Source organism: Eubalaena glacialis, chromosome 4 (assembly GCF_028564815.1).
Source record: "Eubalaena glacialis isolate mEubGla1 chromosome 4, mEubGla1.1.hap2.+ XY, whole genome shotgun sequence".
NCBI classification, from domain to species: Eukaryota; Metazoa; Chordata; class Mammalia; order Artiodactyla; family Balaenidae; genus Eubalaena; species Eubalaena glacialis.
In genome coordinates, this window is record NC_083719.1 from 42123871 (window position 1) to 42151603 (window position 27733).

Below are 27733 nucleotides of genomic sequence, written 5' to 3' on the forward strand. Positions count from 1 at the left end.
ACCATGAGGTCTGCGATTCTGCAAGGGGCACTTTCAAAATGCTGACTTGCTGCCACGGAAGGTCGCCCAGGGTACAGAGCAAAGTGAAAAATGTAAATTGTCCAACAATGTGTACAGTGTAGACCATTCACAATGGGAAAACAGATATGATATGGTATATTATGATTTGATACAATACTTCATTATAAACATAGAAAGGCAATTCTGAAAAGACCCCAAAGAAGCATTTAATAGTTGTTGTCTTTGGAAAGAATAAATTGGGAATGATGGTATCTTTTACATATTATAGTTAAAAAGATTTTGTGGTAAAGATATTAGGAATATTAAAATTAACAAGTAAAATAAAAATAAAACAAAAATAGAGAGTTTCCACTTCAGAAAGAATAGCAGGCTGGGCAGGGGTGCTGGGTTTGTCCCTTGGAAGTGGACCCCAGAGCACATCACTTGCTGACGCACCAGCAATTAGTTGACTGCTCTCTGTCTGAACGTCGTCGTGTGCTGGTTGATCCCTATTGACCCTTTGTATCATCCACTGAGCCACCAGGAGATGACAGCACACTGCACCCCTTCCATATCTGTCTACGTTTCTGACATAGTAATAACAGCACATATAAAAGACTAAGGATGATGCTGGTGGCTATTGTTAGAATGTGCATCATAACATTTCAGTAGATATTTAAGTTCACTAAAACTGAAAAAAATCACAGATAAGAACAATTTTTGATTCAAAAGAAAGAATATTGCAGTGTTGTGATAACCAACAAACAAAAAGCAGATTTTGGAAAAGTTAAGTTTTGACCTTCTCCTGAACCCACCATCCTGCTGATCTGGAATAGTGAAAACATGTATTCTAGGAGACTTGTAGAATGCTGTTTGATTTATTTTACTTCACTGTTTGAACTGTATGCTTTTATTTTTTAAAAAAACTGCATATTCATGTGGGAAAAGAAACATCTGTTTTCAAGACACTCTAAACTTTCTTATAAATGCCACTTCATCCTTGATATTCCACCTCCCTCCAGCTGTAGATTTTATATACTGGTTGAGAATAATAAATGGTGGTATATTTTAAAAAATCAATGTTGATGGGTTCCAACATCAAATCAAAAGATGGGTATTTCCAGTGAAAGATTTCAAACGTACTAAAAATAACACTTGATTTTATGTTTTAAAAAGTAAAGTATAAGATTTTGAAAAAATTGGCAAAGAGTCAGGGACAGGCTGCAAAGTAGATATATCTTCAAGCAAATATCTCTTAACTGTGTATCTCCTAGTTGGGATGCTTTGCTCTGCTCTGATTTCTCAGATGTGACAGGTCCAGAGGACAAGCTTCCTTTCCAAACTACAATAGAGAAAACTGGACTCTGGAGATGTGGCCTCATTTCTATATTTCTATCCCTTAAGAATGCTATGTTTATTCCTACCCCAGGGCCTTTACACTTACTCTTCCTTCTGCTTGGAATGCTTTTTCCTAAGATCTGCAGGTAGCTGCCTTTGTTTCACCATGTAGGTCTGTGATAGGTAGAATAATCATCCCTAGTGATACCCACATCCTAATCCTCAGGACCTTACATGGCATAAGGGACTTTGCAGATGTGATTAAGGATCTTGAGATAAGAAGATTATCCTGGATTGTTTCGGTGGATCCAAGGTAATCACAAGGGTTCTTTAAGTGTAAGAAGGAGACAGGAGAGTGAGTGTCAAAATCAGAGATTTGAAGATGCTACTCTGCTGTCTGCTGGCTTTGCAGCTGCAGGATGAAGCCAAAGTTAAGGAATGCAGGCACCTTCTAAAAGCTGAGAAAGGCAAGGAAACTGGAGTCTTCAGAAGGAATGCTGCCCTGCTGACAACTTGGTTTTAGCCCAGTGAGACCTGTGTTGGATTTCTGACCTCCAGAATCATGAGATAATAAATTTACGTTGTTGTTTTAAGTCATTAAGTTTCTGGTAATTTATTACAGCAACAATGGGAAACTAATACAAGGTCTTAACTCAAATGTCACCTCTTAGAGGGAACTTCTTCATACCCTAACTAACTAGTCACTCTCTACCACATTATCCTTGTTTAGCCTCTCCATAGTATTTATCAGTACCTGAAAATATTTTAGACAATAAGTGCATTAAAAACACTTTTTCCTTCTATTAGCGTATGAACGCCTTAGGGACAGCACTTGCTTGCCACTGTAGCCCCATCACCTCGAATAACATCTAGCACGTTATAGGTGCTTATGAAAATGCGTAATGCTCCTCCCTGTACAGTCTTTCTTCCTCGTCCTCTTCTTTTCTAGAATATACCTGTGGGAAAAGAAAAAAATAGTTTTTCATTTTAAATGTTTGTGTTTATTGCCAAACAAACCATTTTGAGTCATTTCTAAATTCTGTGTGGGAGTGAGAGCCCTCCCGATCCCCTCCTCTCTCCTGCTTGCCTTTCTTCCCAAGCTTGGGAATGAGTCAGGCCAAGCAAGTTATTCCAGAATTCCATCAGATTGTTCAAGCCAAGAAGAGGCTGAAATTCCAAGAGTCAGATCTCTGGTAAATTTCCTGAAGGATATAACTTGGGCCTGAGCTTGATGTACTTCCTGATATGATACTATCATTCATTTGTGACTTATTGGAAGCCCTCCGTGGGCATGTATGGCAGAAGAAGTTGGCGGGTGGGGTGAGTGAGGCATTTGACAAATGCCTGCACTTGGCCCAGAGGGTCTTGCCTTCCTTGGCCACTGTGGACTTGTCCAGCCTCATCTTTACCCAGTCTTCTCCACGTAGGTTATGTTCTTAGGCTCCCTAGAATCCTTGCTGCTCCCTGGAAATACTGTCCTTTCATGCCACATGTCTTCCTCATGCTGTGTCTGAGCCTGGAAGGTCTGTCTCCTTGTCCACACAGCAAACTCGGGGTCTCCCTTCAGAGACAGATCTCCTCTTCTGTTCCCTGGCACATCTATCCTGGGTAACCTGCATTGACTAACAGCTGTAACAGAGGTACGTAGGCATTGTTGCTGTCTTGTGCAGGAACACTGTCTAGTGCACTCTGGAATCCCTAATGCCTAGCACAGGGACTGACACGGTCATTTGCTGGAGGAAGGAATCTCTGTCCCGTATTAGACTGGACCAGGGCCATTCACCGTTCATCTCTGTGTTTCGGAAAAATGAGTGGCCCAGAGTGCACTGAATACATGTTTAATGACTAGACTTGAGCTAAATGGTATGGGAAACTATTATTCTTAGCTTGTAAGATTTTTAGTTTGGCACTTAGCTATCTAAAACATTTCTCAGCTTTACAGCTAGTTGTGGCCAAATGACCAAGTTCTGGCTGATAAAATGTGAGCAGAAGTGTCATGCGGCAGCTTCTAGGAACTTTCATCAAGAGAAGGATGACATTTGCCCTTTGACTCTTCTTTGCATCCTGTCTCCCATTCTCCTGTCTGGAACACGGATGTCTCTAGTCGTGCAGTGTCAAAATCCCAATGCGGTATCCTGGGGCTAGTAATGGTAGGACACTATTGACACCCCAAGCCTGGGACAAAAGAAATGAATGGTCATTGGCATCTTGAAGAAGAGGGTTGTGTGGAGAGGGCCATTCATCAAGAGCCATATCAGAGAGAGCATCAGTCAGTCTGCAGGGAGATAGCTAAGGGATTAAATATCTGACCTCACTTTCCTCCATCCTCAAGTCAATGTTCCCCATAAACTGAACCAACTGGAAATTTTAGGGCAAGGGAGCCCATTGATGTGGGGACTCCAAGGGCACAGCAGGAGGAGAAGGATGGAGAGAGGATTTGTCTGGGTAAACAGAAGATATTCAGCACACTTGGGTAGACTTGTTTTCTCATTTTATTTATTTATTTATTTATTTATTTTAAAAATAATATTTGGAATTTATTTATTTATTTTTGGCTGCATTGGGTCTTCTTTGCTGCGCACAGTTTTTCTCTAGTTGCGGTGAGCGGGGGCTACTCTTCATTGCGGTGCACGGGCTTCTCATTGCGGTGGCTTCTCTTGTTGCGGAGCACGGGCTCTAGGCGCGTGGGCTTCAGTAGTTGTGGCACAAGGGCTCAGTAATTGTGGCTCGCGGGCCCTAGAGCACAGGTCCAGTAGTTGTGGCGCACGGGCTTTGTTGCTCTGCGGCATGTGGGATCTTCCCGGACCAGGGCTCAAACCTGTGTCTCCTGCACTGGCAGGCGGATTCTTAACCACTGCACCAAAAGGGAAGTCCTTGTTTTCTCATTTTAAAAACAAGGAAATAAGATGAAAAAAATCTCTACTTTTCTTTCTGGTTGTTATATTCTGAGTGGATTTTCTGCATTAACTGGTTTCACTTTCTCAGACCTTTATGCTAGGCTACAGGGCAACAGCAGTCAAGCACTCCAGAGTATCAGATATTACAGACCAATGTTCCAACTCAAAATCATATTAGTTGGTAAATAATATGTTAAATTTAAAAGTCCAGAAACAGATCCACACACATATGAACCATTCATTTTATGACAAAAGTAACACTGCAGAGCAATGGAAAAAGGATAGTCTTTGTAATAAATCATGCTGGATCAGTTGTATAACTTTATGGAAAAAATAAATACTAACCTGTACCCTATACACAATTCCATATGGACAGTTGAGCTACATGTAAAACAAAACAAAAAATAAAACTTCTAAAGAAAACATCAGAGAGTATCTTCATGATGTTGGTGTAGAGCAAAAGTACGGAAAAAAGATTTGAACAGCACTTCCCAAATGGTCCATAAATGTAAGAGAAGGGTTCAGCCTCATCAGTTATTGTCAGAATGACTAACATGACAAAGTTATGCAATGATAATTTCATAGTTGTCATTACATACTGACAATTACAAGGGTTGGTAAGGATGTAGAGCAACTGGAACTCTTATATACTGCTAGGGAGTGTGGAGATTGGTACAATCACTTTGGAAAACTGCTTTCTAGTGTCTAATAAAGTTGATCACACACAGAACCCATGACCCAGAACAGCTAGGAATATCCACAAAAGAAATGCATGCATATGTTCGCTTAAAGACATATATATTTCGCTCAAGAATATTCATAGCAGCATTCTCTTTAAGAGCCAACAATTTAAAACAGCCCAAGTGGAAATCAATAGTAGAATGGATATATGACTTGTGGTATATTTATATAATGAAATACTAGTACAGAGCAATAAAAATGAATAATCGCTACATGCAGCAACAAGCTTGAATCTCATAAAAAATACGCAGAAAAGTATACACAGAATTACTACATTTATACAGACTTTAAAAATAGGCAAAGCAGTAATCAATGGTGTCAAAAAGCAGAGTTATGTTTTCCTTTTGGAGGGATATATGGTCTGGGTGGGGCATGAGGGCAACTAATTGAGGCTGGTAAATTTTTGTTTCTTGATCTTGGTCATCGTTCTGTGGGTGTGTTCACATATGAAAGCTCTTTGAGCTGGACACTAGTTTATGTTTGTTTCTGTAAATAAAGACTTACTGACATCAATAAGTAAGTGTTATCATTTAATACAGCTTTTTCCTTTTTAAAAATAAAAGCTGGGGCAGGAACCCAAACACCAGCCCTTTGCTTTTCAACACTAACGTAAAGATCAGGATTAGAGCATGTCTGTATTGCCACTGAGGAGCTAAAAGCAGTGAATGATCTCAAACAGGCTTTCTTTGAACAGGTGTTCAAAACCAGGAAGGTTTCCTAAGTCATTTGTGAAATCAACTTTCACTGCAGTCTAGAGCCCCGGTACTGTGTCAGGAATCATAGGCAATGAGATTTTTTTTTTTTCGCCCACATTTCTGTCTGCTAAAGAAAATAAATCTATTTGACAGAACAAAAAATTGTCTCAAATGAAAACATGTCAGAAAAAAAGGGCAGCATTATTCTCAACTCTGAGTGCCTCAGAGAAAAAGAATATGAGGTTTAAAATAAAGAGTTCTCTGTCCTGAGAAAGATTAAATTTTTACCTACTCTCTCAGCAAGCTCATTTATTAAGTTCCAACTATTTCTAACAAGTAATTTAGGTGACTTACCAGAAAGACACGTCAACATAGACTAATGATAAAAATAACAACCATAACCAAAACACCCAAAACAAGAGCCATGTTGAAGATGAGGAGTGAGAGGTGGGTTTACCATAAAGTCTATCTACACCAAATTTACTCCAGCTGTGCACCACATTTCACTCTTACTGCCCTAGTGGTCAAGGTGAAAGAGAAATTTAATAAATTATTTAGCTCTCCTTTAAGAAAAAAGAAAGAAAGAAAATGAAGGGAGGAAGTGTGCTGGTCCAACACGAGGGACAAACATACCCAGCATATTAAAAGAAATTAATCAGGGGGATTGTTTATATAAGGTTTTTAAACATTATAATAAAAACTGTCATTATAGCCAGTTTTATAGTGTATAAATTATCTCTGGCAAAAGGCAAAGCCATAACAACGTTAAATCATGGTTTCTTGAAGGCACAGTGTAATATATGTGTTCTTGATGATTTAACTTGGCATTGAAGTGATTCTGTAGTGTCCAGGGGAAGCGATGGGTTTGTGTAACCCAGGTGCCTTGGCCATACCACTCTGGGGCAAAAGTAGAGCAGCGCAGCATGGTTTGTCTGAATCCTCCCAGCTGACACTGCAGAATCCCCCCAGGTGTCCATGGGCATCCCCTGGAATGGCCGTGTGTGCTCTCCTGTATGGCCCTCTCACCTACCACGTGACTCCTGCACCCAGCTTTCCTCCTCTATGGCTCCCTGTGGTGGTGTTTGTGTTTGGGCGTGATGTATGCATTTCCACTGAAGATACCAGTGTTACTGAGCTGTGATAGCCGTGCTTCAAAGCACTTATTATGGATTACTGATCTCTCTCTCTTGTGCCTACTGAATGAGTTGTTTCCCTCCCATTTGTCTTCCCAGATTGGGCTGAGGTGGTCTGAGCACAAACTCTATCCATTCTGGGTTCCAACCCATTTCAATCCCAACCCCAGTCAGAGGCACCATAACTCCCTCTCGTGCTCTCCTCTGGGCCATTGAACAGCTGCCACTGGGGCTCCCAATATGGTCACCTTCTTACATATTTACTGTCTCCTCTCCTTCGGGATCTAGTCCCTGGGGGCAAGACCAGAAATGTTCTGATTCAGAGCAAAGTGTGGGGCTTATCATTTTCCTCTCTGAACCAAGTTGTGTACCAGATACGCTTTCCCTAGAAAAAGCCTTTCCCAGGAGGGGGGATCATCTGCCAGGAATGCCAGGTACATGTGAATCCAGGGGGAACATAGTTTGAACTTGAGCGGAGACTCCAGCAGTAACAGCATGTCCCTAATACCATTCCTCCCAAATGTTTGTCTGCTGCTTAGATCTTGTCGAAAGCCAGGCTCTTCCAGAAAGTGCACATTCTTCTTCTGACCTTGCATCATCCCAGAGTGGCACCTCCATTTAAATAACTGTAGTCACAGTTGCTTAATGCCTGCTTCACACTGGGCACTTTGAGGCCCTATTTCTGCTTTTCACAATCACTCGGCAAGGGAAGTGCTGTTATCCAAATCTGAACAATGAAGAGGTTATTGCTGAATCATATGGTAGCTCTATTTTTAATTTTTTGAGGAATCTCCATACTGTTTTCCACAGTGGCTACACCAATTTACATTCTCACCAACAGTGCACAAGGGTTCCCTCTTCTCCACATACTGGCCAACACTTGTTATTTGTTGTCTTTTAATAATAATCATTCTGACAAGTGTGAGGTGATAGCTCGTGGTTTTGATTTGCATTTTTCTGATGACTAGTGATGTTAAGCATATTTTAATGTGTCTCTTTGCCATCTGTGTGTCTTCTTTGGAAAAATATCTATTCAGATCCTCTGCCCATTTTTTAATTGAGTGATTTTTCTTTGATGTGGAGTTGTATGAGTTCTTTGCAATTGCACTCCTTGGTATTTATCTGAAGAAAACCAAAACACTAAATAGAAAAGGTATGTGCACCCCTATGTTCATTGCAGTGTTATTTACAATAGTCAAGATATGGAAGGAACTTAAGTGCCCATCAATAAATGAATGGATAAAGAAGATGTGATACACACACACACACACACACGCACATGCAGAATGGAATATTACTCAGCCATGAAAAAGAATGAAACCTTGCCATTTGTGACAACATGGATGAAACTAGAGGGTATTATGCTAAGTGAAATAAGTCAGAAAGAGAAAGATAAATACTGTATGATTTCACTTATAATGTAGAATCTGAAAAATAAAACAAATGAACAAACAAAACAGAAATAGAGTCATAGATAGAGAACAAACAGGTGGTTTCCAGAGGGGAGGGGAGTAGGGGGAGGAGAGAAATATGTGAGGGAGATTAAGAGGTACAAACTTCCAGTTACAAAATAAATGAGTTATAGGCATGAAATGTACAGTGTAGGGAATATAGTCAATAATTATATAATATCTTTGTATGGTGACAGATGGTAACTAGACTTATGGTGATGATCATTTTCAAATGTGTAGAAATACCAAATCTCTGTGTTGTGTAACAGGAACTACCATAATGTTGTACATCAATTACACTTTAAAATCAACCAACCAACCAACCAAACAAACAAACTCATAGAAAAAGATCAGATTTTTGGTTACAAGTGGTGGGGGCTTGGGTGAGGGGGAATTGGATGAAGGTGTTCAAAAAGTACAAACTTCCAGTTATAAGATAAATAAGTACCAGGGATGTAACATACAACATGATAAAAAGAATTAATACTGCTGTGTGTTATATATGAAAGTTGTTACGGGAGTAAATCCTGAGTTCTTATCATAAGGAAATTTTTTTTCTATTTCCTTAATTTTGTATCTGTATGAGAGGATGGATGTTCACTAAACTTACTGTGGTAATCCTTTCGTGATGTACATAAGTCAAATCATTATGCTGTACACCTTAAACTTATACAGTGCTGTATGTCAATGACATCTCAATAAACTGGAAGAAAAATAAATAATAAAAGATTTTTCACATCAAAATAAATAAATAAAGATGAAGAGGTTAAGTAGTGAGGTTAAGTGACTTGCCCACGGCAACGGTGAGTGAGTGGTAGAGCTATAACTCAATCCCAGATTCGTGGGAAACAAGCCTAGCCTTGTCTTGATGAAAACAGTTCAGTATCATACAGTCCTTGGAACCAGAATCTTCCATGAACGGCTCTCTTTAGACACATTCAAATAATTTCATCTCCTTCTCTGAGAATTTAAGAGACAGATATGCACTCCCAAACACACAGCCTCTTGAGTCTTGGTATAAAGTCTGTTCCTGGCCCTCTTGCCTTTGGACATCAATTTCATGCCATCATCATTTTCTAATTGAAGACAGCTTCCAGATCTAGTATACTAGGAGTATATTCTAGGATTGATCAATTCAAATTCCTTCCTTTCGCATGGTTCATTCTTATAGAAAACCCTGGGCCTATTCAGGCTGAGAAGGACCCCTCTCCCACATGTCATGTTAGCACCCCTGCCAAAGTCCTTTCCTTGAAATCCACATTTCTTGGTATCTCTCTCTTCCCTTTCCCCACTCCCAGTTCCATTTAGGAATTCCTGTGCAGCTCACACTTGCCTCTGGGGAGGAGTATATAACCATCTTCTGATCATGTGACTGATTAACTCAGCTTAGGCCAGGAGTGCCACCCTTGAACTAGATTGAGTCCCAGGACTCTTTACAAGACTGCTGGGGCAAAAATACTATCTCTTTTTTTTTGGCTAGATCTGAACAAGGAATCGTGTAGCAATAAGAGTTGCTTATGGCTCTCTTGGGACTGTGAGGGGACCCAGTCTTAGAATACAGTCAATACCCCAGAAGACGGTGGAGAAATGGAAAAGAAGCACAGTGACTGAGCTGCTGAGAAGGAGCTTGTCTGAAGCAAGTGCTCCCCTGGGGTTTCCAATCATGTGAACCAATAGATTTCCTTCCTTGTTTGGGCCTGATTGAGCCAGATTTTCTGTTGTTTGCAATACAAGCATCTTAAATATACATTGTGCAATGATGAGTCAAGTTTTTAATGTTCTCTCACTAGACTGTGGGCTTCTTGACCCCTGAGAGAAAATTGGTTGAATGGATGAATGGGCAAAAGAAATGAGGAAAGAGAGGCCATTTGCTCATGTGTGTTGAGGGCTTAAGGCCATTTCCGTTTCACTAGCTGTTTGTTTCTCTTCCCGATTCATGGACATTTACCAATTCCTCAAGAATCTTCAGTACTGATATCCATGGTTAGAAACATGTTTGTCTTGGTGGTAAGGAGCCCAGCTCCACCAGATATCATTAAATCTTTGCAAAGCAAGGAATAACTCAAAGAGAATCCTCAGGATAAACTTGCATCTCTTATCACACAATAAACAGAAGAAGCTTTGACTCACCTATTTTTGTATCAGGGTCTTGGCAACAAAGCACTTGGGACATGGATGCCTGTGAGAGCCTCTCTGCAGGGATGTTGCCAATTGACTCCAAACTCAGAGGGATTGGTATTTGGTGGCTTCAACAGCCTCCTGCTCCACAAATAAAATCACAGGGATGAAAGTGGTGACGGTAGTTTCAGTAGATGTGGGTCCTTTGTTCTTTACTTTGTGGCTCTAATGAATCGCTGATGCTTTTATGTGCATTTATGTGCACCCCACCCCATACACCCATTCAAGGCAGCAGTGTCGGTCAAGAGTCTCAAAATAAAAAAGTGAGGTTGTCACTGAAGCCCCAGGAGAAAAAGAACATGTGCAGGGATAGATTTCTTGATGTTTCCCCTGGTTTTGCTTGCCCTGGCTTTTGCCCACTCCCCCTTTCACACCTCAAAGCCCCCTCCCCTTCACACCTCCCTTTCACCTTTCACACTCCCCTCCCTGCAACACACACAGAGGAACAGCTTTGCTCTGTGGGAAATGTTGGTCAGGAGGAAATGCCCTGGTTTTGGCCTTTGCTTTCACAGCATCAAAGGTCAGGGGCAGTAAGCACTGGGGAGGAAACATTGCATGCATAACTTTGAGCTAGCAAATCGGAATTAAGGGCTTTCAGACAGCAGTGACGAGGAAATAATGGGTGACAGAAAGTGTTGCTCAAGAATCAGATTCTAGACCGGGCTCTGCCACCATTTTTGAAACTCTTGGCAAGTCCTCATGCTTCTCTGGACCTTGATTTCTTCAATAGCAACACAGGGAGGTTCTGGATAACAAAATAAGGCAAAATGGCTGCTACCATCTCAATACATCCTGCTGGCTACAAGAAAAAGGACGAAAGCTATTTTTTCCAGTTCCTCCAGGGTTTGTCCCACCAACACCAGTAGCTGCCAGGGAGCTTGTCTCCTGAATCCCTTGTCTCATCCCCACAGATGTCCAACAGCCTCCTCGTCCTTACTCAGAGTCTCATTTCCAAAAGGCTCATGCTTCCTGCCATGCTGTCTCATCTAGGAATAGATAAAAGGAATAATCACTTGGTATGTGCTATGGTCTGAATGTTTGTATTCCCCCCAAGTTCATATGTTGAAATCCTAACCTCCAAAGATGAAGGTACTAGGAGGTGGGGGCCTTTGGGAAGTGCTTAGGTCATGAGGGTGGAGCTTTCATGAGTGGGATTGGTGCCTCATAAAAGAGGCTCCAGAGAAAGCCCTAAACCCTTCCACCATGTGAAGATATGTCTGCGACCCAGAAGAGGGCCCTCAGGCTGGTGCCCTGATCCCAGGACTGCCATCCTCAAGGACTGTCAGAAATTCATTTCTGTTGTTTATAAACTACCCAGTCAGTGGTATTTTATTATAGCTGCCCAAATGGACTAAAGCAGATGTCCAAATTGTGAGACTCACAACTGAAAGACCACCTGAAGGGGTGTCACAAAGAACCATACACCTGAAAAGGAGTATTATCCATCCACCATTCTATCAACAACCATTCATTCATTCACTCGTTCAACAAATATTTATGTTGAATTCATTCACTCACTCAACATGTATTACACTGCCAAATTTGGGGGTTCAAGAGTAAAAAAGGTGTGGACATTCCGTTCTTGTTGTTTAGTTTAGTGGGAGATACTTGTTGATAAGTAGCCCTAAAAACATTATAATGAAATTGCTTTTGACAGAGAAGCCATGGAGTGCTATGTCAGTGCACATGAGGGGCAACTATGTCCCTAGACTTTCCGAAGAAAATGATATATAAGGACGATCAGCAGGAGTTAGCAGAGGAAGAAGGGATGGGGGAGGGTCTACAGGGAGTGTTCCAGGCAGGAACGGCCTGTATGAAGGCCTGAAGGTGAGACCAGACACAGTGGATTACAACAGAGATTGCATGAGGATGGGGGTGTAGATTGCTGGGAAGCTTGAATCCTGTGGTAGTAATAAGGCACGTCTGTAGATTCTTCAGCAAGAGAGTGGCATGATAAAAATGCTTTAGGAAAACAATTAGTCTGTTTCGTATATTCAGCATGCATCAGAGGTGACAGAAACCAGAGGCAGGGAGAGGAAGCAGGGGGTACTGGCAATAATGAAGACAAGGACCAGAGTGCCGTCCATGAAAACAGAGAGTAAAGAACTGGAAGCCAGACTGTCTCTCAGATGAGCCTATGCTGCACCAGGAGAGCTGGAAGAGAACTCTGCAAGGTAATAAATGAGCCCCGGAATTGCCATCCATTGGGTGGAATCTGCTGTATATTCACCTGGACTTATTTATCTTCCTGGTTTTCAAACTGTGTCCAAAGATCCCTAGGGTTTCCCCAGAGGTGCTTTCGAGACTCCATTAAGCCAGGTTGATTCTACGTTGATCTATTTTGGACAAATAGAAAACCACTAGTCTACTTTTTCACAATGTACATGTTCTATCCAAAGCCATCGTTCTTGGTACTTATTCATTTTTGATATATGTTTGTGTCCAGACCACCATTCTCTCTTGGAAGTTTCTTAGCAATATTCCATCCAAGCTCCCACTAAAGATGTGATCACTCTTCTTCTGATGTTCTGTTTTCTGCTGTTCTTCACCCACTACCTAATTCCAGACCCAAAGAAAACCTTTTCCTAGCATCCCTCCCCATTTTAATTCTCTTTAAGCTCTCCTCTGGAGAGTGGAAAAAATCTATTATTGTTATCAACAGCAATCATAATAAAGCATGAAAACTGACTGATGAGTTTTTAGTTCAGCCAAACCTCTTGAAGAGAAACAGAAAACAAAAACAATATTTTTCCTTGACTAGAATGATCATTTGTCAAAGGAAATAACAGAAATCCTGCACTTTGTGGGAGGAAGGGGGCAGATAGGAGGGAGGTAGAGGATGCTCAGGCACGATGCCTGGCTCAAAGAAGTTGTTCAATAAATGTTGGGTTCATAGTTTTTTTCACTCATTCTACAAACATGAACTCTGATCTCTAGGAGGAGTATTTATTTGCCTCCTGAGCTGTCTCTTGGCAATACTAACAAAGTCACTGTACAAATGATGTCTAGCGCCTATCCGCTGGCTTGATTTCCTGAGTTACCTGAGTTCTGCACAGTGAGCGAGAATCAAAGGCTCTCAGACCTGGACCGGGCCTTTAAAAATGACCCGAAGTCAGTTGCCCAGGAAGATCCCTCCCAAGTGCTGCGAGTGTGTTTGGACATGTCCAGCCTCTCTGTCTTCGGACAACTCTGCTAGAAAACTCTTCTTGATATTGAGCTGAAATTAATCAGCCCACAGCTTCTCTCTATTGCTCCAAGAAATCCAGCAGGGGTGGGGCACTGGGAGGCAGCACAGAATTATTCTAACTCCTCTCCCCATCGGCAATCCTTTGAATATTGGAAGGCAGAGTCCAAGTTCTCTGATTCTTCTTTTCTCCATGTTCCCTGTCTCCTAGTCTTTCAAACCTTTCCATAGGATAGGGTTTTCAGATCCAAAATTATCCTGGACCTTCTCCCACTAAGAGTCTTCACTTTCCTGCTCTTAAAAATATGCTGCCTAGAACAGAAATACTTCTGCATTGCCTAACCCTCTACAGCTTTATCTAAATAACTAATAAAAATGTTTGCATGTTTATGGTAGAGAACCAAGCCCTGCTACCACTAGGAAACTTCCTTTAGGTTGATTCCAGTCTATTATTAACCAGCATCCTTTGAGTAAATTCATCCAACCTGTAAATAATCCACTTAATTTCATTTTTATCTTGTGAATAATTTTCCCTCTTGAACAAAATAATATCATGAAAATTTTGTCAAATGACTTGGACAAGTCCAGAAACACCAAGGCTGCTGTGTTTTCTTTCTCTATCTATCCAGGAAAATATCACAGTAGAAAATGTGTTCTCTGTGGACTCCTGCAGGTTCCTAGTGATCACAACTCTTTCACCTATGTGTTTATAACTCACCTTAATCACCTGCTTGGGAACCTCATTGAGAAACAGAAATTTTTATATTCTAAAAGAATCCTACTCAATTAACTAAGGTAATGCTAGTAATTGAAGCAGATAAATCCCCACATCTCAGTGGTTTAACCCAGTAGCATATATTTCGCACTCATGTGAAGTCTGTAAGGGGCATTCCTGATTAGTGAGTGGTCCTATTTCCAAACAGTAATTCAAAGCTCTTGGTTCCTTCTCTCTCATAATTCCACTATTTTCCTAACTGATGTGCCTGATACAAAGGATAATGCAGGATTAGATGAAAAAGAATTCAGTAGAAATAACAAGGAGAATTTCAAACTGACAGGGGAAGAAAAAAAAAATAACAAAAAAAGCAGGGATGCAAAGAAATACAGAGTATATGGCACACTCAAACTAGGGTATGGGGAAGGCTTCTAGACAGGAACCATGCCTTCAGTTGAGGGATGAGGCCGACTTATGCCAATGGCACAAGGAGGGAGCCGGGAAATGTATATCCTGACACTTGGCCTCACTCTCCTCCTGCAGGGATCCACTTGTCCAAACAGAACAATTAGCCAAAGGGCAGGGGAATTCACTGATGTTTTCCCCACAGGTTGGTCTTCAGGACACAAAATGGGGGAGAAGGGTAAGAGTGGGTATGCAGAGGCAAACAGAAGACAGTAGCACAAGAATCACTAACCATTTTTGAGGTGAGAGTAGCAAAATCCAACTTGTGCTTTACAGAGATTAATTTGGTGCAGTGGAAACAAAGATAGGAGTGGGGAGATATTGGAGACAGGAAGACTCTTAGGGAGGTGAGGGCCAGGACAGGGCAATGGTAGGACAAGAGGCAAGGGCTAAATACTAGAATCAGTGAATTGTTGGATATGATAAGCAAGAAAAGAGTTGAAGGGGACTCTAAAACTATAGTTTTAAAGGGAAGATGATGAGTTCATTTGGGGACATGTTGAGTATAAATTGCTGTGGGACATCCATATGGAGATGTCCTGAGTCAGCCCAGCCCCACAGGAACTGATTTTGTCGTCTGGCTCTGCTGCTTTCTGGAAAGTTCTCACAAATGACAAGATAGTAAGGCCTGGTCCAAAGTGAAATCATAGATGCCTATTTAAATCATCTTTCTCTTAAAAAAATCTCTGGGTAGCAAAAGATATTTTATATGAATTCCATATCTTTAAGAATTATTTATTTCATGCTACATTGCATTGGTTTCCAGAAGACATAAGCTATAAATGAGTTCAAGGCAACATTTGCTACCTGAAACTTAAATTGTACTTAAAAGTGCCTGTTGGAGTATCTCCCAGAAGGATGGAACTGAATCAGAGCTTGTAAAAGTTAGCGTTAGTCTCAAAAGCATGTTTTAAAACACAGATTGTCTCTAATTCATTGCTTAAAAACATAAGCAATGAATGTTTTTGCTCTGACTCTTGCTTGCCAAATATTTGTCTAAAATTAAGGTCACTTTGATATCATAACAAACCCAATATTTGAGCTTATTCTTGACTGAATGTTGAAAACAACTTTTAACAAGTATGAAATATAACTCTAAATTGAACCTAAGTAAACAAACCTGGAATTTAATGTGGGTGGCCTTAATCTATGTGTAGTCCCACAATTCCATTCATCTTTTTAATATCTTTACAGTAAACTATCTACAATAATTATCTTTCTAAAGGGATTTGGTTTATTTTAGTTTGAACCATTTTAAATAGAAATATATAACCATTTTTATATCTTCATACTCACGCATTGAAGTAATTACTCTTATATTAAGGCAGCTTTAATACCAATGACAAAAGATCAGAAAAACACTTCAAAAATAAAATGACTTAAAATTGCATATAAGATTCAGGATAAAGTAGGCATGTGATATTTAATCATGCATGTGATATCTCACAAATCTAACTGGTGTTATGAACATCTACTCTGACAACATTTTCAGTAAGTGAGTCACATTTCAAGGATGGTTGACTTTTCAGGGTCCTCAGTAGATTGGAAACTGTCCATTTCTTCTAAAAGAAGTTTCTCTGACAATAAAGAAGTATGAGGTATTTTGGGGCCTCAGTTACTGCTGCCCTAATTATCTGCTATTCTAAACAGCATAGGCTGGGTTATGCTGTAACAGGAAATAACCTTAAACTCTCAGTAGTTTAAAACAGTGTTCATTTCTCATTCAGCTGTTATGTTCATCAACTTTCAGCAGGGGCCTCTGCTCCACATGTGTACTCAGGGAGCTAGGCTGGTGGGCTCTCCATTAACTGGCACATTGCTGATGACAATGACATGGGGAATAATCAATGGTAAACTTCTTAAAGACTTCCACTTGAAAAACATACATATCACTTCCATTTATATGTCATTGGCCAAAGCAAACAATATGGCTACATCTAACATCAGGAGAGTAGGGAAGAGTAATTCTACTCATGCCCAGAGAAGGAGAGTTGGAAATATTGGTGAAAAGCACCAGTGTCTACCATACCAACCTTTGTTAGAATTTTGTTTTTAGTTTCAACAATGAGTTGCCAGATCAAGTGCAATTGGAGAGAACTGAATTTTGCATTCAGTTCTGGATTTCAAGGATAAAAACATTGCTAGAATCAACATGAATTTGGTTATCTTGACACAGATTGGCCTGCCTGAAATCTGCCTGATATGGAAAGTTGCAGAGATGGTAGGAACGTAACCCTAGTGAGCAATGGGTTTGTGGCCACTGGACATGTCAGAGTGAGATACATTCCTTTTGGAAGAGTGATCCGCCTTCTGATCTCTCCCCTCCCAAAGTTGCTCATTCTTGAACAACTCTAGCATTTTTACTTTGGAAATGCTGCATATATTTGTTGCTTAGGGAACTACTTCCTGCCGAATGGTTTTAATTTTCTTTTTAACTCCTCATTTTTTGGTATCATCTGTATTTAGTTGAGAATAGTTTGGGAGGACATTAACTGAACTATTCTAGTTTCTTCTTTTCCAATTCATTACTTTTTATTTTGGATCAACTGACTTTTACCCCTCTGTTTTTAAATTTTTTTCCCCCTAACTGGCTCACAATGTTGATTCTTAGGATTTTTGAAGAATGTAAGAATTTGGCATTGATCACATTGTCCCGAATTGAACTCAAACACACACTGATTTCCCTGTCACTCTGATTTTTATTTGTTTAAATTTTTTCTGAAACCAGGTGGGGTACAACTGAAGGGTTTTTTGTTTGTTTGCTTGCTTGCTTGTTTGTTTTAATTTAAAAAAAGCAATCTCCATGTGGAAGAGCGTCTTCTAAATTTTGAACAATCAAGGAATTCCTTTAAACTGTTCTATAATCAGGAAGCATCAGAGCTTGGAATCAATTTAAGCCCTAGTTTGCTTTGAGGACAGACAGGATGAAAGCTCAACTTGGCTTCAGGACAGAGTGTAAGCCAAATCTTTATGGAAGGTTCCATCCACCAATGGGCTATGGAATTGCTGGCTTGCTGGCTCTTAGTGATTTCTGGAGGAGAAAGAGGGAAAAGAAGGCACTAGCCAAGTCCTATTCTCCTAGAGCTCCTCCTTCCCTCTTCCTAAGGACAAATTATTTAAAAAGTTAGCATTCCTTTCACCCAGTCAGAGTGAGTATAAATAAAAGCCCACATGCCAATCACCCATAGTTTGTGTTTTATAAAGCAAATTAAAGTCTCATTAAATAATTAATACACTGTATTTTTTAGAGCAGTTTTAGGTGCACAGCAAAATTGAGCAGAAAGTACAGAGTTCCCATGTACCCCATCTCCACACATGCACAACATCCTCACCATCCATATCCTGCACCACAGTGGTACATTTGGTTACTCCCTTACTGAAGGAATATGATCTTCCTTTCGTTATGCAGATCTGAGTTTCTGACTTATTATCCCTTTTCTCTCTATAAAGAACTTCTTCTAACATTTCTTGCAAGTCGGCTCTACTGGCAAAACATTCCTTCAATTTTTATTTGAGAAAATCTTTATTTCTCCTTCACTTTTGAAGGAGAATTTTGTAGGGAACAGAATTCTATGTTGGTGGTGTTTTTCTTGCAACACTTTAAATATTTCACTCCACTCTCTTGCACATATGGCTTCTGATAAGTCAGACGTAATTCTTATTTTTGCTTTCCTATAGATAAGCTGTTAGTTTCCTCTGGTTTTTTCCCATATTTTTTTTTTTGTCTTTGATTTTTTAAAATTTAATTGTATTTATTTATTTTGGCTGTGCTGGGTCTTAGTTGCGGCATTCAGACTCTTAGTTGTGGCATGCATGTGGGATCTTGTTCCCTGACCAGGAATCAAACCTGGGCCCCTGCATTGGGAGTGCAGAGTCTTACCCACTGAAGCACCAGGGAAGTCCCTGTCTTTGATTTTTTGATGTTTGAATATGATGTGCCTGGGCATAGGGTTTTTTTGTTGGTTTTTTTTTTTTTTTTTTGTATTTATTCTTTAGTATTTAGTATATTTTAGTATTTATTTAGTATTTAGTATTTATCCTGAGTTGTGTTCTCTGAACATCCTGGGTATGTGGGATGGTGTCTAATATTAATTTGGAGGTAATTTCTCAGTTATTATTGCTTCAAATATTTCTTCTCTTTTTTTCTTTCTTGTCCTTCTGGTATTCACATTATGCCTATGTTACACCTTTTGTAGTTGTTCCATGGTTCTTGGATATCCTGTTCTTTTTTTTTTCAGTCTTTTTTCTCTTTGCTTTTCAGAGCCCACATTCTAGAACTCTGTGTCTCAACTGCCCACTGATTTCCCTTCATCCCCACTGCTATGGTGCAGCACACACATATACACTGAGGGAGCTCTACGGTAAGGATTACTCAGCCATGACTGAGTGAGGTGTAGGCGTCCATGTGTCTGTCTTTCCCTTTAGGCACTCAACCTCCCCTCTGCTGCCTTTCAGTCTGGAACATGGCCTGGGAAGCCAGAGTTGTTCAGAGAATGGGCTCCATTTTTGTGTGTCTAGGCTCCTTTAGTCAATACTTCCATGAACTTAGGCTGGTTATTTAACTTCTTTTGCTTCAGTTTCCTCAACTGTAAAATGGGCATGATGATAATAGGACTGAAATGTAAAGTACGTAGCAAAAGATGCTATTCCTTTATTCCTTGCTAATACTGGCCACATATATTGAGGCCTACCAGGTGCCAGGTGCTGTTCAGAGTGCAGGTTTTGGTAGGTAGAATAAGGAGAGATGGTGTGATGGGAGAGTGAGGGGTGCTAAGGACATGACATGAGAGAAAAAGAAAGGGCACCAAAAAAGGAGTTAAGAGTTGCAGAATGGCCAAAGCTGAAGTTCAGTTCAAAACAAACTTCATTTCTTTTGCAGTTCCAATTTTCCTAGACTAACTCCTGACTGATTATCCAGAACCTCTAAACACCAGGAATGTGGATGAGGGAGGGAGTGAGAACCAATATCCCAATTCTCCCCACCTCTCCCTCCAAGAAATCCAGGGCTTCATTTGGACCCTTTTTAACTCCTCACTCTTGTACTGTCTTCCTGGCAGGGGCTCTGTAACCCCACTTACTTGAACAGATGAAGGCAGCTCAGATTAAAAGTTCTGAGTGTTTTTCGCCATGTTCCAGCTGAGTCATCCAGGTCAGCACAAGGTTTTCCTAGTCCAGGATGTGGAAGATGGCATTTTAACTGCAGCTGGAGATTTCACAAATCCAGAAAATGCCAGAGGAAAGGACAAAGGGAGTAACCGAGGGCGGGTCATGTGAACAGCAGCCCTCCTTAACGTTTGTTCAGGGCTTCCCAACCAGCCAGGGACAAACACAGGAGAGGTTCAGTGACCTTCTCAGGATCGCACAGCTCAAAAGAAAATGGTGGGGCTTCCTGATGCACATTTCTTAATTTGTTTGTTTGTTTTTTAATGACCTGTTGACTACCTCCTGTTATTTGAACAGTTATAGTTTTCCAGCCTTGATCAGACTACAATTGCATAAGAAAAAGCACGAGAATATTTTTACAATCTCAAGGTAGAAAAGGATTTCTTCAGTAAGACACGGAGGAATCAACTGCAAAAGAAAATATTATTTATGGTGGGATTTTTTGGATATAAATTTAAAATTTTTAATGTAGTCAAATTTATCAAAGAGTAAACACCAGCTACTGACTGGGAGAAGATAACTGACCCTCATAATCACCAAAGGAAAAATATCCAGCCCATAAGAAGAATTCCTACATCAATAGGAAAAAAGCGCTAAAATATCCAATAGAAAAATAGGCTAAGGACATAACCCAGCAACACACATAAGAGGAACCAGAATAAGAGATAAATATGAGCAATGCTCCGTCTAACTAGAAATCAAGAAAATTCAATTAAACAACTGTGAGATCTCAATTCTCCAGAATATCTCTAATACTTGGGGGTGTCAGACTTTTCCTTTTTTGTCAGTCTGATGAGTATGAAATGGTAACTCTTATGTAATGCTGGCAGGGATGTGAATTGGTACAACCAATGTGGAGAATAATTTGATAACATATAAAGATGTGTCTACAATTAGACTCATCAATTTTATTCTATGTGTCTACTTCTCAGAGATTTTCACACATATACAAGGATACACAGGTGAGAAAGTTTCATTTGTGGCATGTTCATCATTGTGAAAAACTGGAAATAACATAAATATCCATCAACAGAAGAGTGTATCAGTAAATTGTGGTATATTCACACATTGGAAGCTTCTATAGCAGCTAAAATTAACGAAATAAAGCTACATGTATATATCTACAGGTATAAATCTCAAAGACATTATTGATGAGAAAAGCAAGTTGCAGATGGATAGCATACTGTTGATATCATTTCTATAAAGATTTTAAACATGCAAAACCATAGTAAATACTGTTAATAGATACATATACATGTGGTAAAGACATTTCTTGGGAAAAATAAATACAAAATTGAAGATAGTGTTGGCTTCTATGAGGAGCAAAGGAGGGAAATGGGATTGGAAGAGATACACAGGAGGCTTCAACTATATCCGAAATGCTTTTTTTTTCTTAATGTTTTGCCATATTTTATTAAATCTTTAAAAAAATGTTCTGAAGCAATCTATATGGTGGATACATAGGAGTAATGTTATTCTCTGTATTTCTCTATAGTTTGAAGTATTTCATAGTAATAAAAGAGAAAGAAATATCTCCAGTGACAATGTGTAGATTATTTTGGAGGAGTAAGTCTGGGGATAAGGAGACCAATTAACCTGGTTAAGAAGCAGTGGCAATAAGGTGAGTAATTGTGAAGGGCCCAGATTACGGCAAAGGAGTGGGTATGGAGGGGAAGACATTTCAAAGGTAGAATCAACAGAGCTTGGAGATTCATTATATGTGGGAAATTAGAAAAAAGAAAGAATCAAAGACGAGCTAAGAGATTCACAAGTTGAAAGGCAAGTTGGCTGATACAGTTGGGAATACAGGAGGAAGATAGGCTGGGGTTGGCAGAATTGACAGGTTGGGTTTGAGAGATCCATATGTCACTCAAGCACAGCCGTCCAGTAGAAATGTAGGCCTAGCCCTGGAAAGGGTGTCAATTAGGTTTCAGCCCTGTATCTTACATGTGCCCAGGCACTTATGTATCTACCCATACACATGACTCAGGAATTTCTTCAAGCTGACACTCTTCCTTCTCTGATGGTTTAATTGTCATATCAACTCCATCTTCTTTGGAGGATTACTGGTTTGACTCTCCATTCTGATGTCATATACTCTGACTGCTCTTTTTCTTTCCAACCTCTGATTTCTTGCTGATAGCTCCCACTGCCAAACCCACCAGAAGCCAGAGGGCAAGGGAACTTGGTTGATGCAGCCTGTAAGAATCAGCCTTCTAGGGCTCAGAGCAAGACAGAGAAGGATGGAGAATCGATCCTTGGTGGATGTGATGGGATACCAATGGAGAATAGCCAGGATAGCCATGTTTGGCCCAAGAGTGAGAACATAACTTAATCCCTGTCAGCGGGAGGATGCTGTGCTATGACTAGCTCAGCCTAGACTATGGGTCACAGGCCGGGGGAAGAGGGTTTGTTACCAGAGGCAGGAAATTAGGAAACTTGCTAGGCCTTGAAAATCTACTACAAAGTCCAAATGAGTAGTCTACTACAGTCATGCATGCAGATGTAGTAGGAAAACCACAGGAGTGCTTACTTTAGAAGAGGATGTAGTGAGGAGAGGAGATGGACAAAGCCAAAGATATACCCAACTAAAGTACTGACATTTAGGGAAGAACTTCCAGAAGAAGAAATGCTCACAAAGTGACTGAGAATAAGCAGCCAGATTGGTAGGAGGGACACGAGAGTGTGGTCTTACTAAAGCCGAGGGAGCAGAGAGTTTCAAGAAGATGGTCAAGAGTGTAACATGCCGAACCAATAACGCCAAATGGAAGCGTGTAAGTGGGAAAGGGGAAGACAAGGAGGAAAAAACAAAGTTATAGCTTTGGAGATGACTGAATTTTCTGAAAGGGCCCACTGAAAGGAAAGAAAGAAGAGAGCCGTGGGACGATGATGAAATGATAATAACACGGATAGTCAGGAAAGAACAGAAAAGGTCAACTCAGTACATCCTGACCCCAAAACAGCTTTGTAGGGAATAAGATCTGGATTATGTCTGATAATTACAGTCATTTAAAAACAGAAATAGATTCTTATATTATCCTCTTTCAATTAGATCTTTACGTGGACCCATTAGATTCTGGAGCCTCCCATAACTTTCTCCATCTTCGAATTATAGCCCATCAAACTGTCTTTCTAGGGGGAAGAAGGAGAGGAGAACAGCCGTCCAGTGGCAGAGTGAGGCACGGAAGACAAGGGTGGTGACAGAGCACAGCTGGGGCCACAGGAGGCCCAGACCGAAGTCCCAGTTCTGCCATGACCACATTGCTAAACACAGGGCCACTTGCCCATGTCCATAGGCCTCCTTTGGGGTTGGATTGGGTGCTCCCTAGTGCTGCTTTCATATCTGACTGTCTGTGGCTCTGATCCTGAAGGGCAGAGAGGGAAACCCCTAAGGGTTCTGTGAAAGCAGCATCCCTTGATCAGCAAGGGTGCCCCCTGGTGAACAGGTCTAGCAAAGACCCCTGAAGCGTTTCATTCTCGGTGCTCACAGGCGTGCTACCTGACGGGGGTCTTTGGGAGGTGTTCTCCTCAAAACTCAGAGCAGATTCTAGGGCCCTTCACCAGCTTCTCTTTCCACAGGTCGACCTGGAGCAAAGGTGCCTGCTCAGCAGGCAAGGAGAGAGCCCTTAGGAGGCAAGGAGCTGGCTCAGTGCCTAGAGCACGTGCTCAGGAAACGGGCAGGGCGTGGCCTGCGCTGGGTGGAAAGTCTGAGGCTGGGTGGTGTGCTCGGGGCCAGAACACTTTGGGAGAAGCTGCCAAAATCATTCAGACAAGCCCTTGGGGGAATTTCCGTTGTCCCCAAAGTACCTTTTAATTTGAAAACAATCAGGAGGCAGGTCAGAGGGTTTTTCATCACTTGGCAGCGGGTGGCAGTGCCTGGTCTTGGAGAGCCACTCTATGCAGTTACAGGCTCCAATTAGGTGTGAGAAGAGGTTACTGCTGCCTGCCAGCTGGGGAAGAGCCAGGAAGCCTGTCATCTCTTGTCTCATAAATACCAGGGGCTCCAGCACCAAACCCAGAAAGACCAATGACACCATTCATCACATAAAACTTGCCAAACACTGGAGGAAGCTCACAGGTTCTGCAGCAAATCTTTTCACCCAAGGGCCTGAGATGACACCACTCAGAGATTTCTGCAAGTAGAGATGCAGGCGACATAGCCAGTATAAGAGGACAGTCCGTTTCTGAGTTCCACCAAAAAGAAATATGAACAGAGAAGTCTTTACTGATGATTTTGGAGCAGAAATGGAGTCTCATGACACAGCAAGGCAAGGAACTTCATCTGAAGGGCAGCCCCCAGCACCTCTTCAACAGCCTGTGAGGCCTCACGACTGGGCTGTTTGACCTGGTCCTCACCTCCCTGCACTTTGTGCTTTCTCCTTCCTCCTTCCATTCCTTCCCTTGTCTTCCCCCTTCATCTCCAAAGCAAAAGCAAATTTCTCTCCATGTCCAGTGCAGGCCAGTTTTACTTTATTCTTTGAAGTTCTATGGCCAAAAAATACCCAGGCCCTCAGGGTCCCCAAAACATTTCCAAACAACAGCTATCAAGATAATAAAATTTTCTTTCATCTCATAACATAAGGCTTTCAAGCAATTTATAAATACTGCCTAATAGAAAGTCTTCTCAACCCTGTCCTACATCAAGAGAAAGTGAATGTTTTGCTACTCGGAGGCAAAGTCAAAATAGAAACGAATTTTCAGCTCCTCGGCCTGGTTCTCTAACACACAGTGTGAATATTGGGGAAAACCCTCCTCAACTTACAAACATCCAGATCAGAATGTTCCCTCAGACACATGCTCCCAGGGCAGGAGAAGTTCCTTTTCATCTCCCATCGCTTCTTCTCTCATTTTCCTTCCCTCTCCAGAAGGACAAACCCAACCACAAGGTGACCTAGGCCACGGAGCCAGGGGCGCATCTCTCCAGCTCTGCGGCTGCCTCTCACCCTCAGCCCACCCTCGGTCTCCTGCCCCTGCTGGCAGTGGAGCAGACCCGCTGATGTGAGCAGGCGGAGAGCGAAGGGTGGTCTCTCCGCGCAGGAGGTGGCCGTGAGGACAGGGCCCCAGAGAGCGGGCAGCGTGGGGACAAGACGGCCATGATCTCACACTGCAGGACTACCAACCACACCGCCTCTGCGCCTGAATTTGAGGATATGGTGTCACTATTTTGGAGTATGTCAAGCGAGTGCCTTAAGCACTTTGATAATTTAAAATCTTAATTGACTTTTTCCTTCACATCAATTGCAGGGAAGTGATACCCTTTCTGGGATGGGATTACTTCTTTCTTTGATTGGCAGCCTGAGGCAAGTCTCTCCCCAGAACTCTGGGTTCCCAGTCAACAATTTGCAGCGGAACTTGCAGAATCCTATGGAATGTTAATGTGGGGCTGCCTGCATTTGCCTGCTGATTGTCTTCACCACAAACCCTTAATTTCCTAGTACCCCGTTCTCCTTTAACCCCATCCCTCCCCAGACCAATACAAGCATCTGAAGGTAAATAAACCCATCAAGGGAGCTCATAACCCTAAACACCTCCATTTTATTGAAGCCAGTAAAACAAGCCAGTTAAACTTTCCCAACGCTCTTTGACTGCCACCCCCAAAACCGAAAAATATCCCAGCTCTGTTTGTTTTTAATGTATCTCTTTTACTTGTTAAAAATAGATGTTCCTGGATCTAGTATGTACTACAAAAATAAAACTCATTTGCAAAACCAACAAAGGACTTAAGAAATTGCATTTCCATCGATCTGAATGGGACGAGTGCAAACAGATTCAGCATTGAGCTGCCACAGCTTGATGATATTAACCTCAAAATGCTATGGTTGTGATAAAAGGGTACAAGATGAATAAAGTCTAAGGATGTAATGTATAACATGGTGACCAGAGTTGACAAAACTGTATTGTATAATTGAAATTTGCTAAGAGAGTAGAACTTAAATGTTCTTACAAAAAAAAAAAAAAAAAAGTTAAATGTGTGAGGTGATGGAGGTGTCCATTATAACTCAAAGGGAGGGAATCCTTTCCCAATGTAAATGTGTGCGAAATCATCACAATGTTCACTTAAATATCATATTTGTCAATTATACCTCAATAAAGCTGGAAAAGAAGGGTATGAATGTGTACTTGTCTTCAAATATAGAATAATTTAATCAGATTCTCTTCTCAATGATTTGGGGTGTAGAGTGGGTGGAGGAAGGAATGAAACTTGTTACTGACCTTTTCCAGTTGGTACCCAACAAAGGTCCTTCTGCAGGGTGTCCTTCGAGCCAATAGAACGAGACTGAGTTTAGTTCAGAAGCAAAGGAAAGTTTTATTCTTTGATCAAAGAGTGGAGAGGTGCCAGCTCGAGTTCTAGAGTACAACTCTTCCCACAAGCCAGCTATTGTTGGGCTGTTTCATAGGGCTCTTCTCAGTGTGGGGGAGGGGCAGAGCGCTCCTGCGCAGGCGCGTTGCTCACAGCGGCATCTCTGTGCACCGCGTGCCATCGCCATCTTGAATTGAGGTGACATGGGCAGCTCTTCTCCACGCAGCCATGGAGCTGAGGTGTCAGGCTGGCGGTTAGGTGCTGGAAACTAATCTGACATGTTAGGTGCAAGGCCTCTGCACACGGCCCCCTATAGGCAAGTGAAACTAGACTAAGCACAAAAGAAGAGGTTAGACCTTATCTTAATCTATATTCCATCTTACTTTCCCTGGGGTCCCTAGTGGGCTTTGCCAGTGACACTTTCCCTCTACCACCCCCTTCTGTTTCCTCATACCCTCTCGACAAAGTTTATTGTCAAACTTATTGATCTTTTCAGAGTGTGTTATTCAAACTGGACTGATAAAAATGGTAATATGTATCCTTTATTATAAATGAGACCGTTAATTTTGAAAAGTCAAACAAAAAAAGTCACTTACTCACTTGTGATTTTAATTAAAGCAACCTGATCAGACAGTGGTTTTCTCCCGGGGGGCACCAGAGCCAAGCCTCTCTACAAGATGACTGATAGCTTATCTCCCGTGTCCTTATTTTAGAACTATTTCTACAATTCCCGTCCAGTTATAGACACTACCGGCATTTGAGTGGCCCACTCTCATGAAGAGGGAAAACCTGGATTCTTAAGAAAATTAAAAATGCAAATACTTTGGATCCGTTGAGTGTTCTCAGCTGTGATTAGGGATGGGCACTTGTTTCCACCTCTAAGAATCAGGACTTTGCTCTTTCCCTGAAGTCGTTGTCAGATATGAGAAGACCTGGAAGAAAAGTTTGGTAGGACAAGTACTAAATCTTGATGCGCCTTGCAGAGTGATTTCCAAGAAATTTCCTGAAAGGTTGTCCAGATTAGCAGAAAGAACAAAGGAGATTGCTTGTTACTTAGATCAAGTTCTTACAATTAGAGCACCTCTGAAGAAGAAATGTCTGTACCCCAATAAGGCCCAGAGGTTCAAATCAGTGAAGACGTGAGTGTCACAGGCTGGGTCCCCTGGGTAGCAAACTTGAACACAGAGAGCAGTGTGCAGGATGCTTCTGAAAGTGTGCTTGACACCTGCAGAAGAAAAGAGAAGAAATCAGGATTGAGCACCAGGAGAAGTTGAACTTCAATGCTGGATATCTCAATGGAAGACACAGTCAACCCTGCAGGGAGTTCTGAAGATGGAGTCATATTCAGAGGGGCCCCACGTTGGGGAGAAGAGAGAAAATACTTTATACCTCTTTTTGATTAGTCACTGGATATGGGCTGCCCAGGAAAAAGGTAAGGCTGTGTGTGTGTGTGTGTGTGTGTGTGTGCATCC

General features: G+C 41.3%; 1 protein-coding gene across 1 annotated transcript in view; it reads left to right on the forward strand.

Annotated features, from left to right (window-relative positions):
- The window catches only part of SNX18 (sorting nexin 18), a 142867-nt gene extending 115813 nt beyond the window's left edge, over positions 1–27054 (forward strand). The window contains exon 2 of the mRNA XM_061189252.1: positions 26975–27054. Coding sequence (XP_061045235.1) covers positions 26975–27039 — 65 coding nt within the window. The 3' untranslated portion in view covers positions 27040–27054. The remainder of the gene's footprint in view (positions 1–26974) is intronic.
- Positions 27055–27733: the final 679 nt, after the last annotated feature.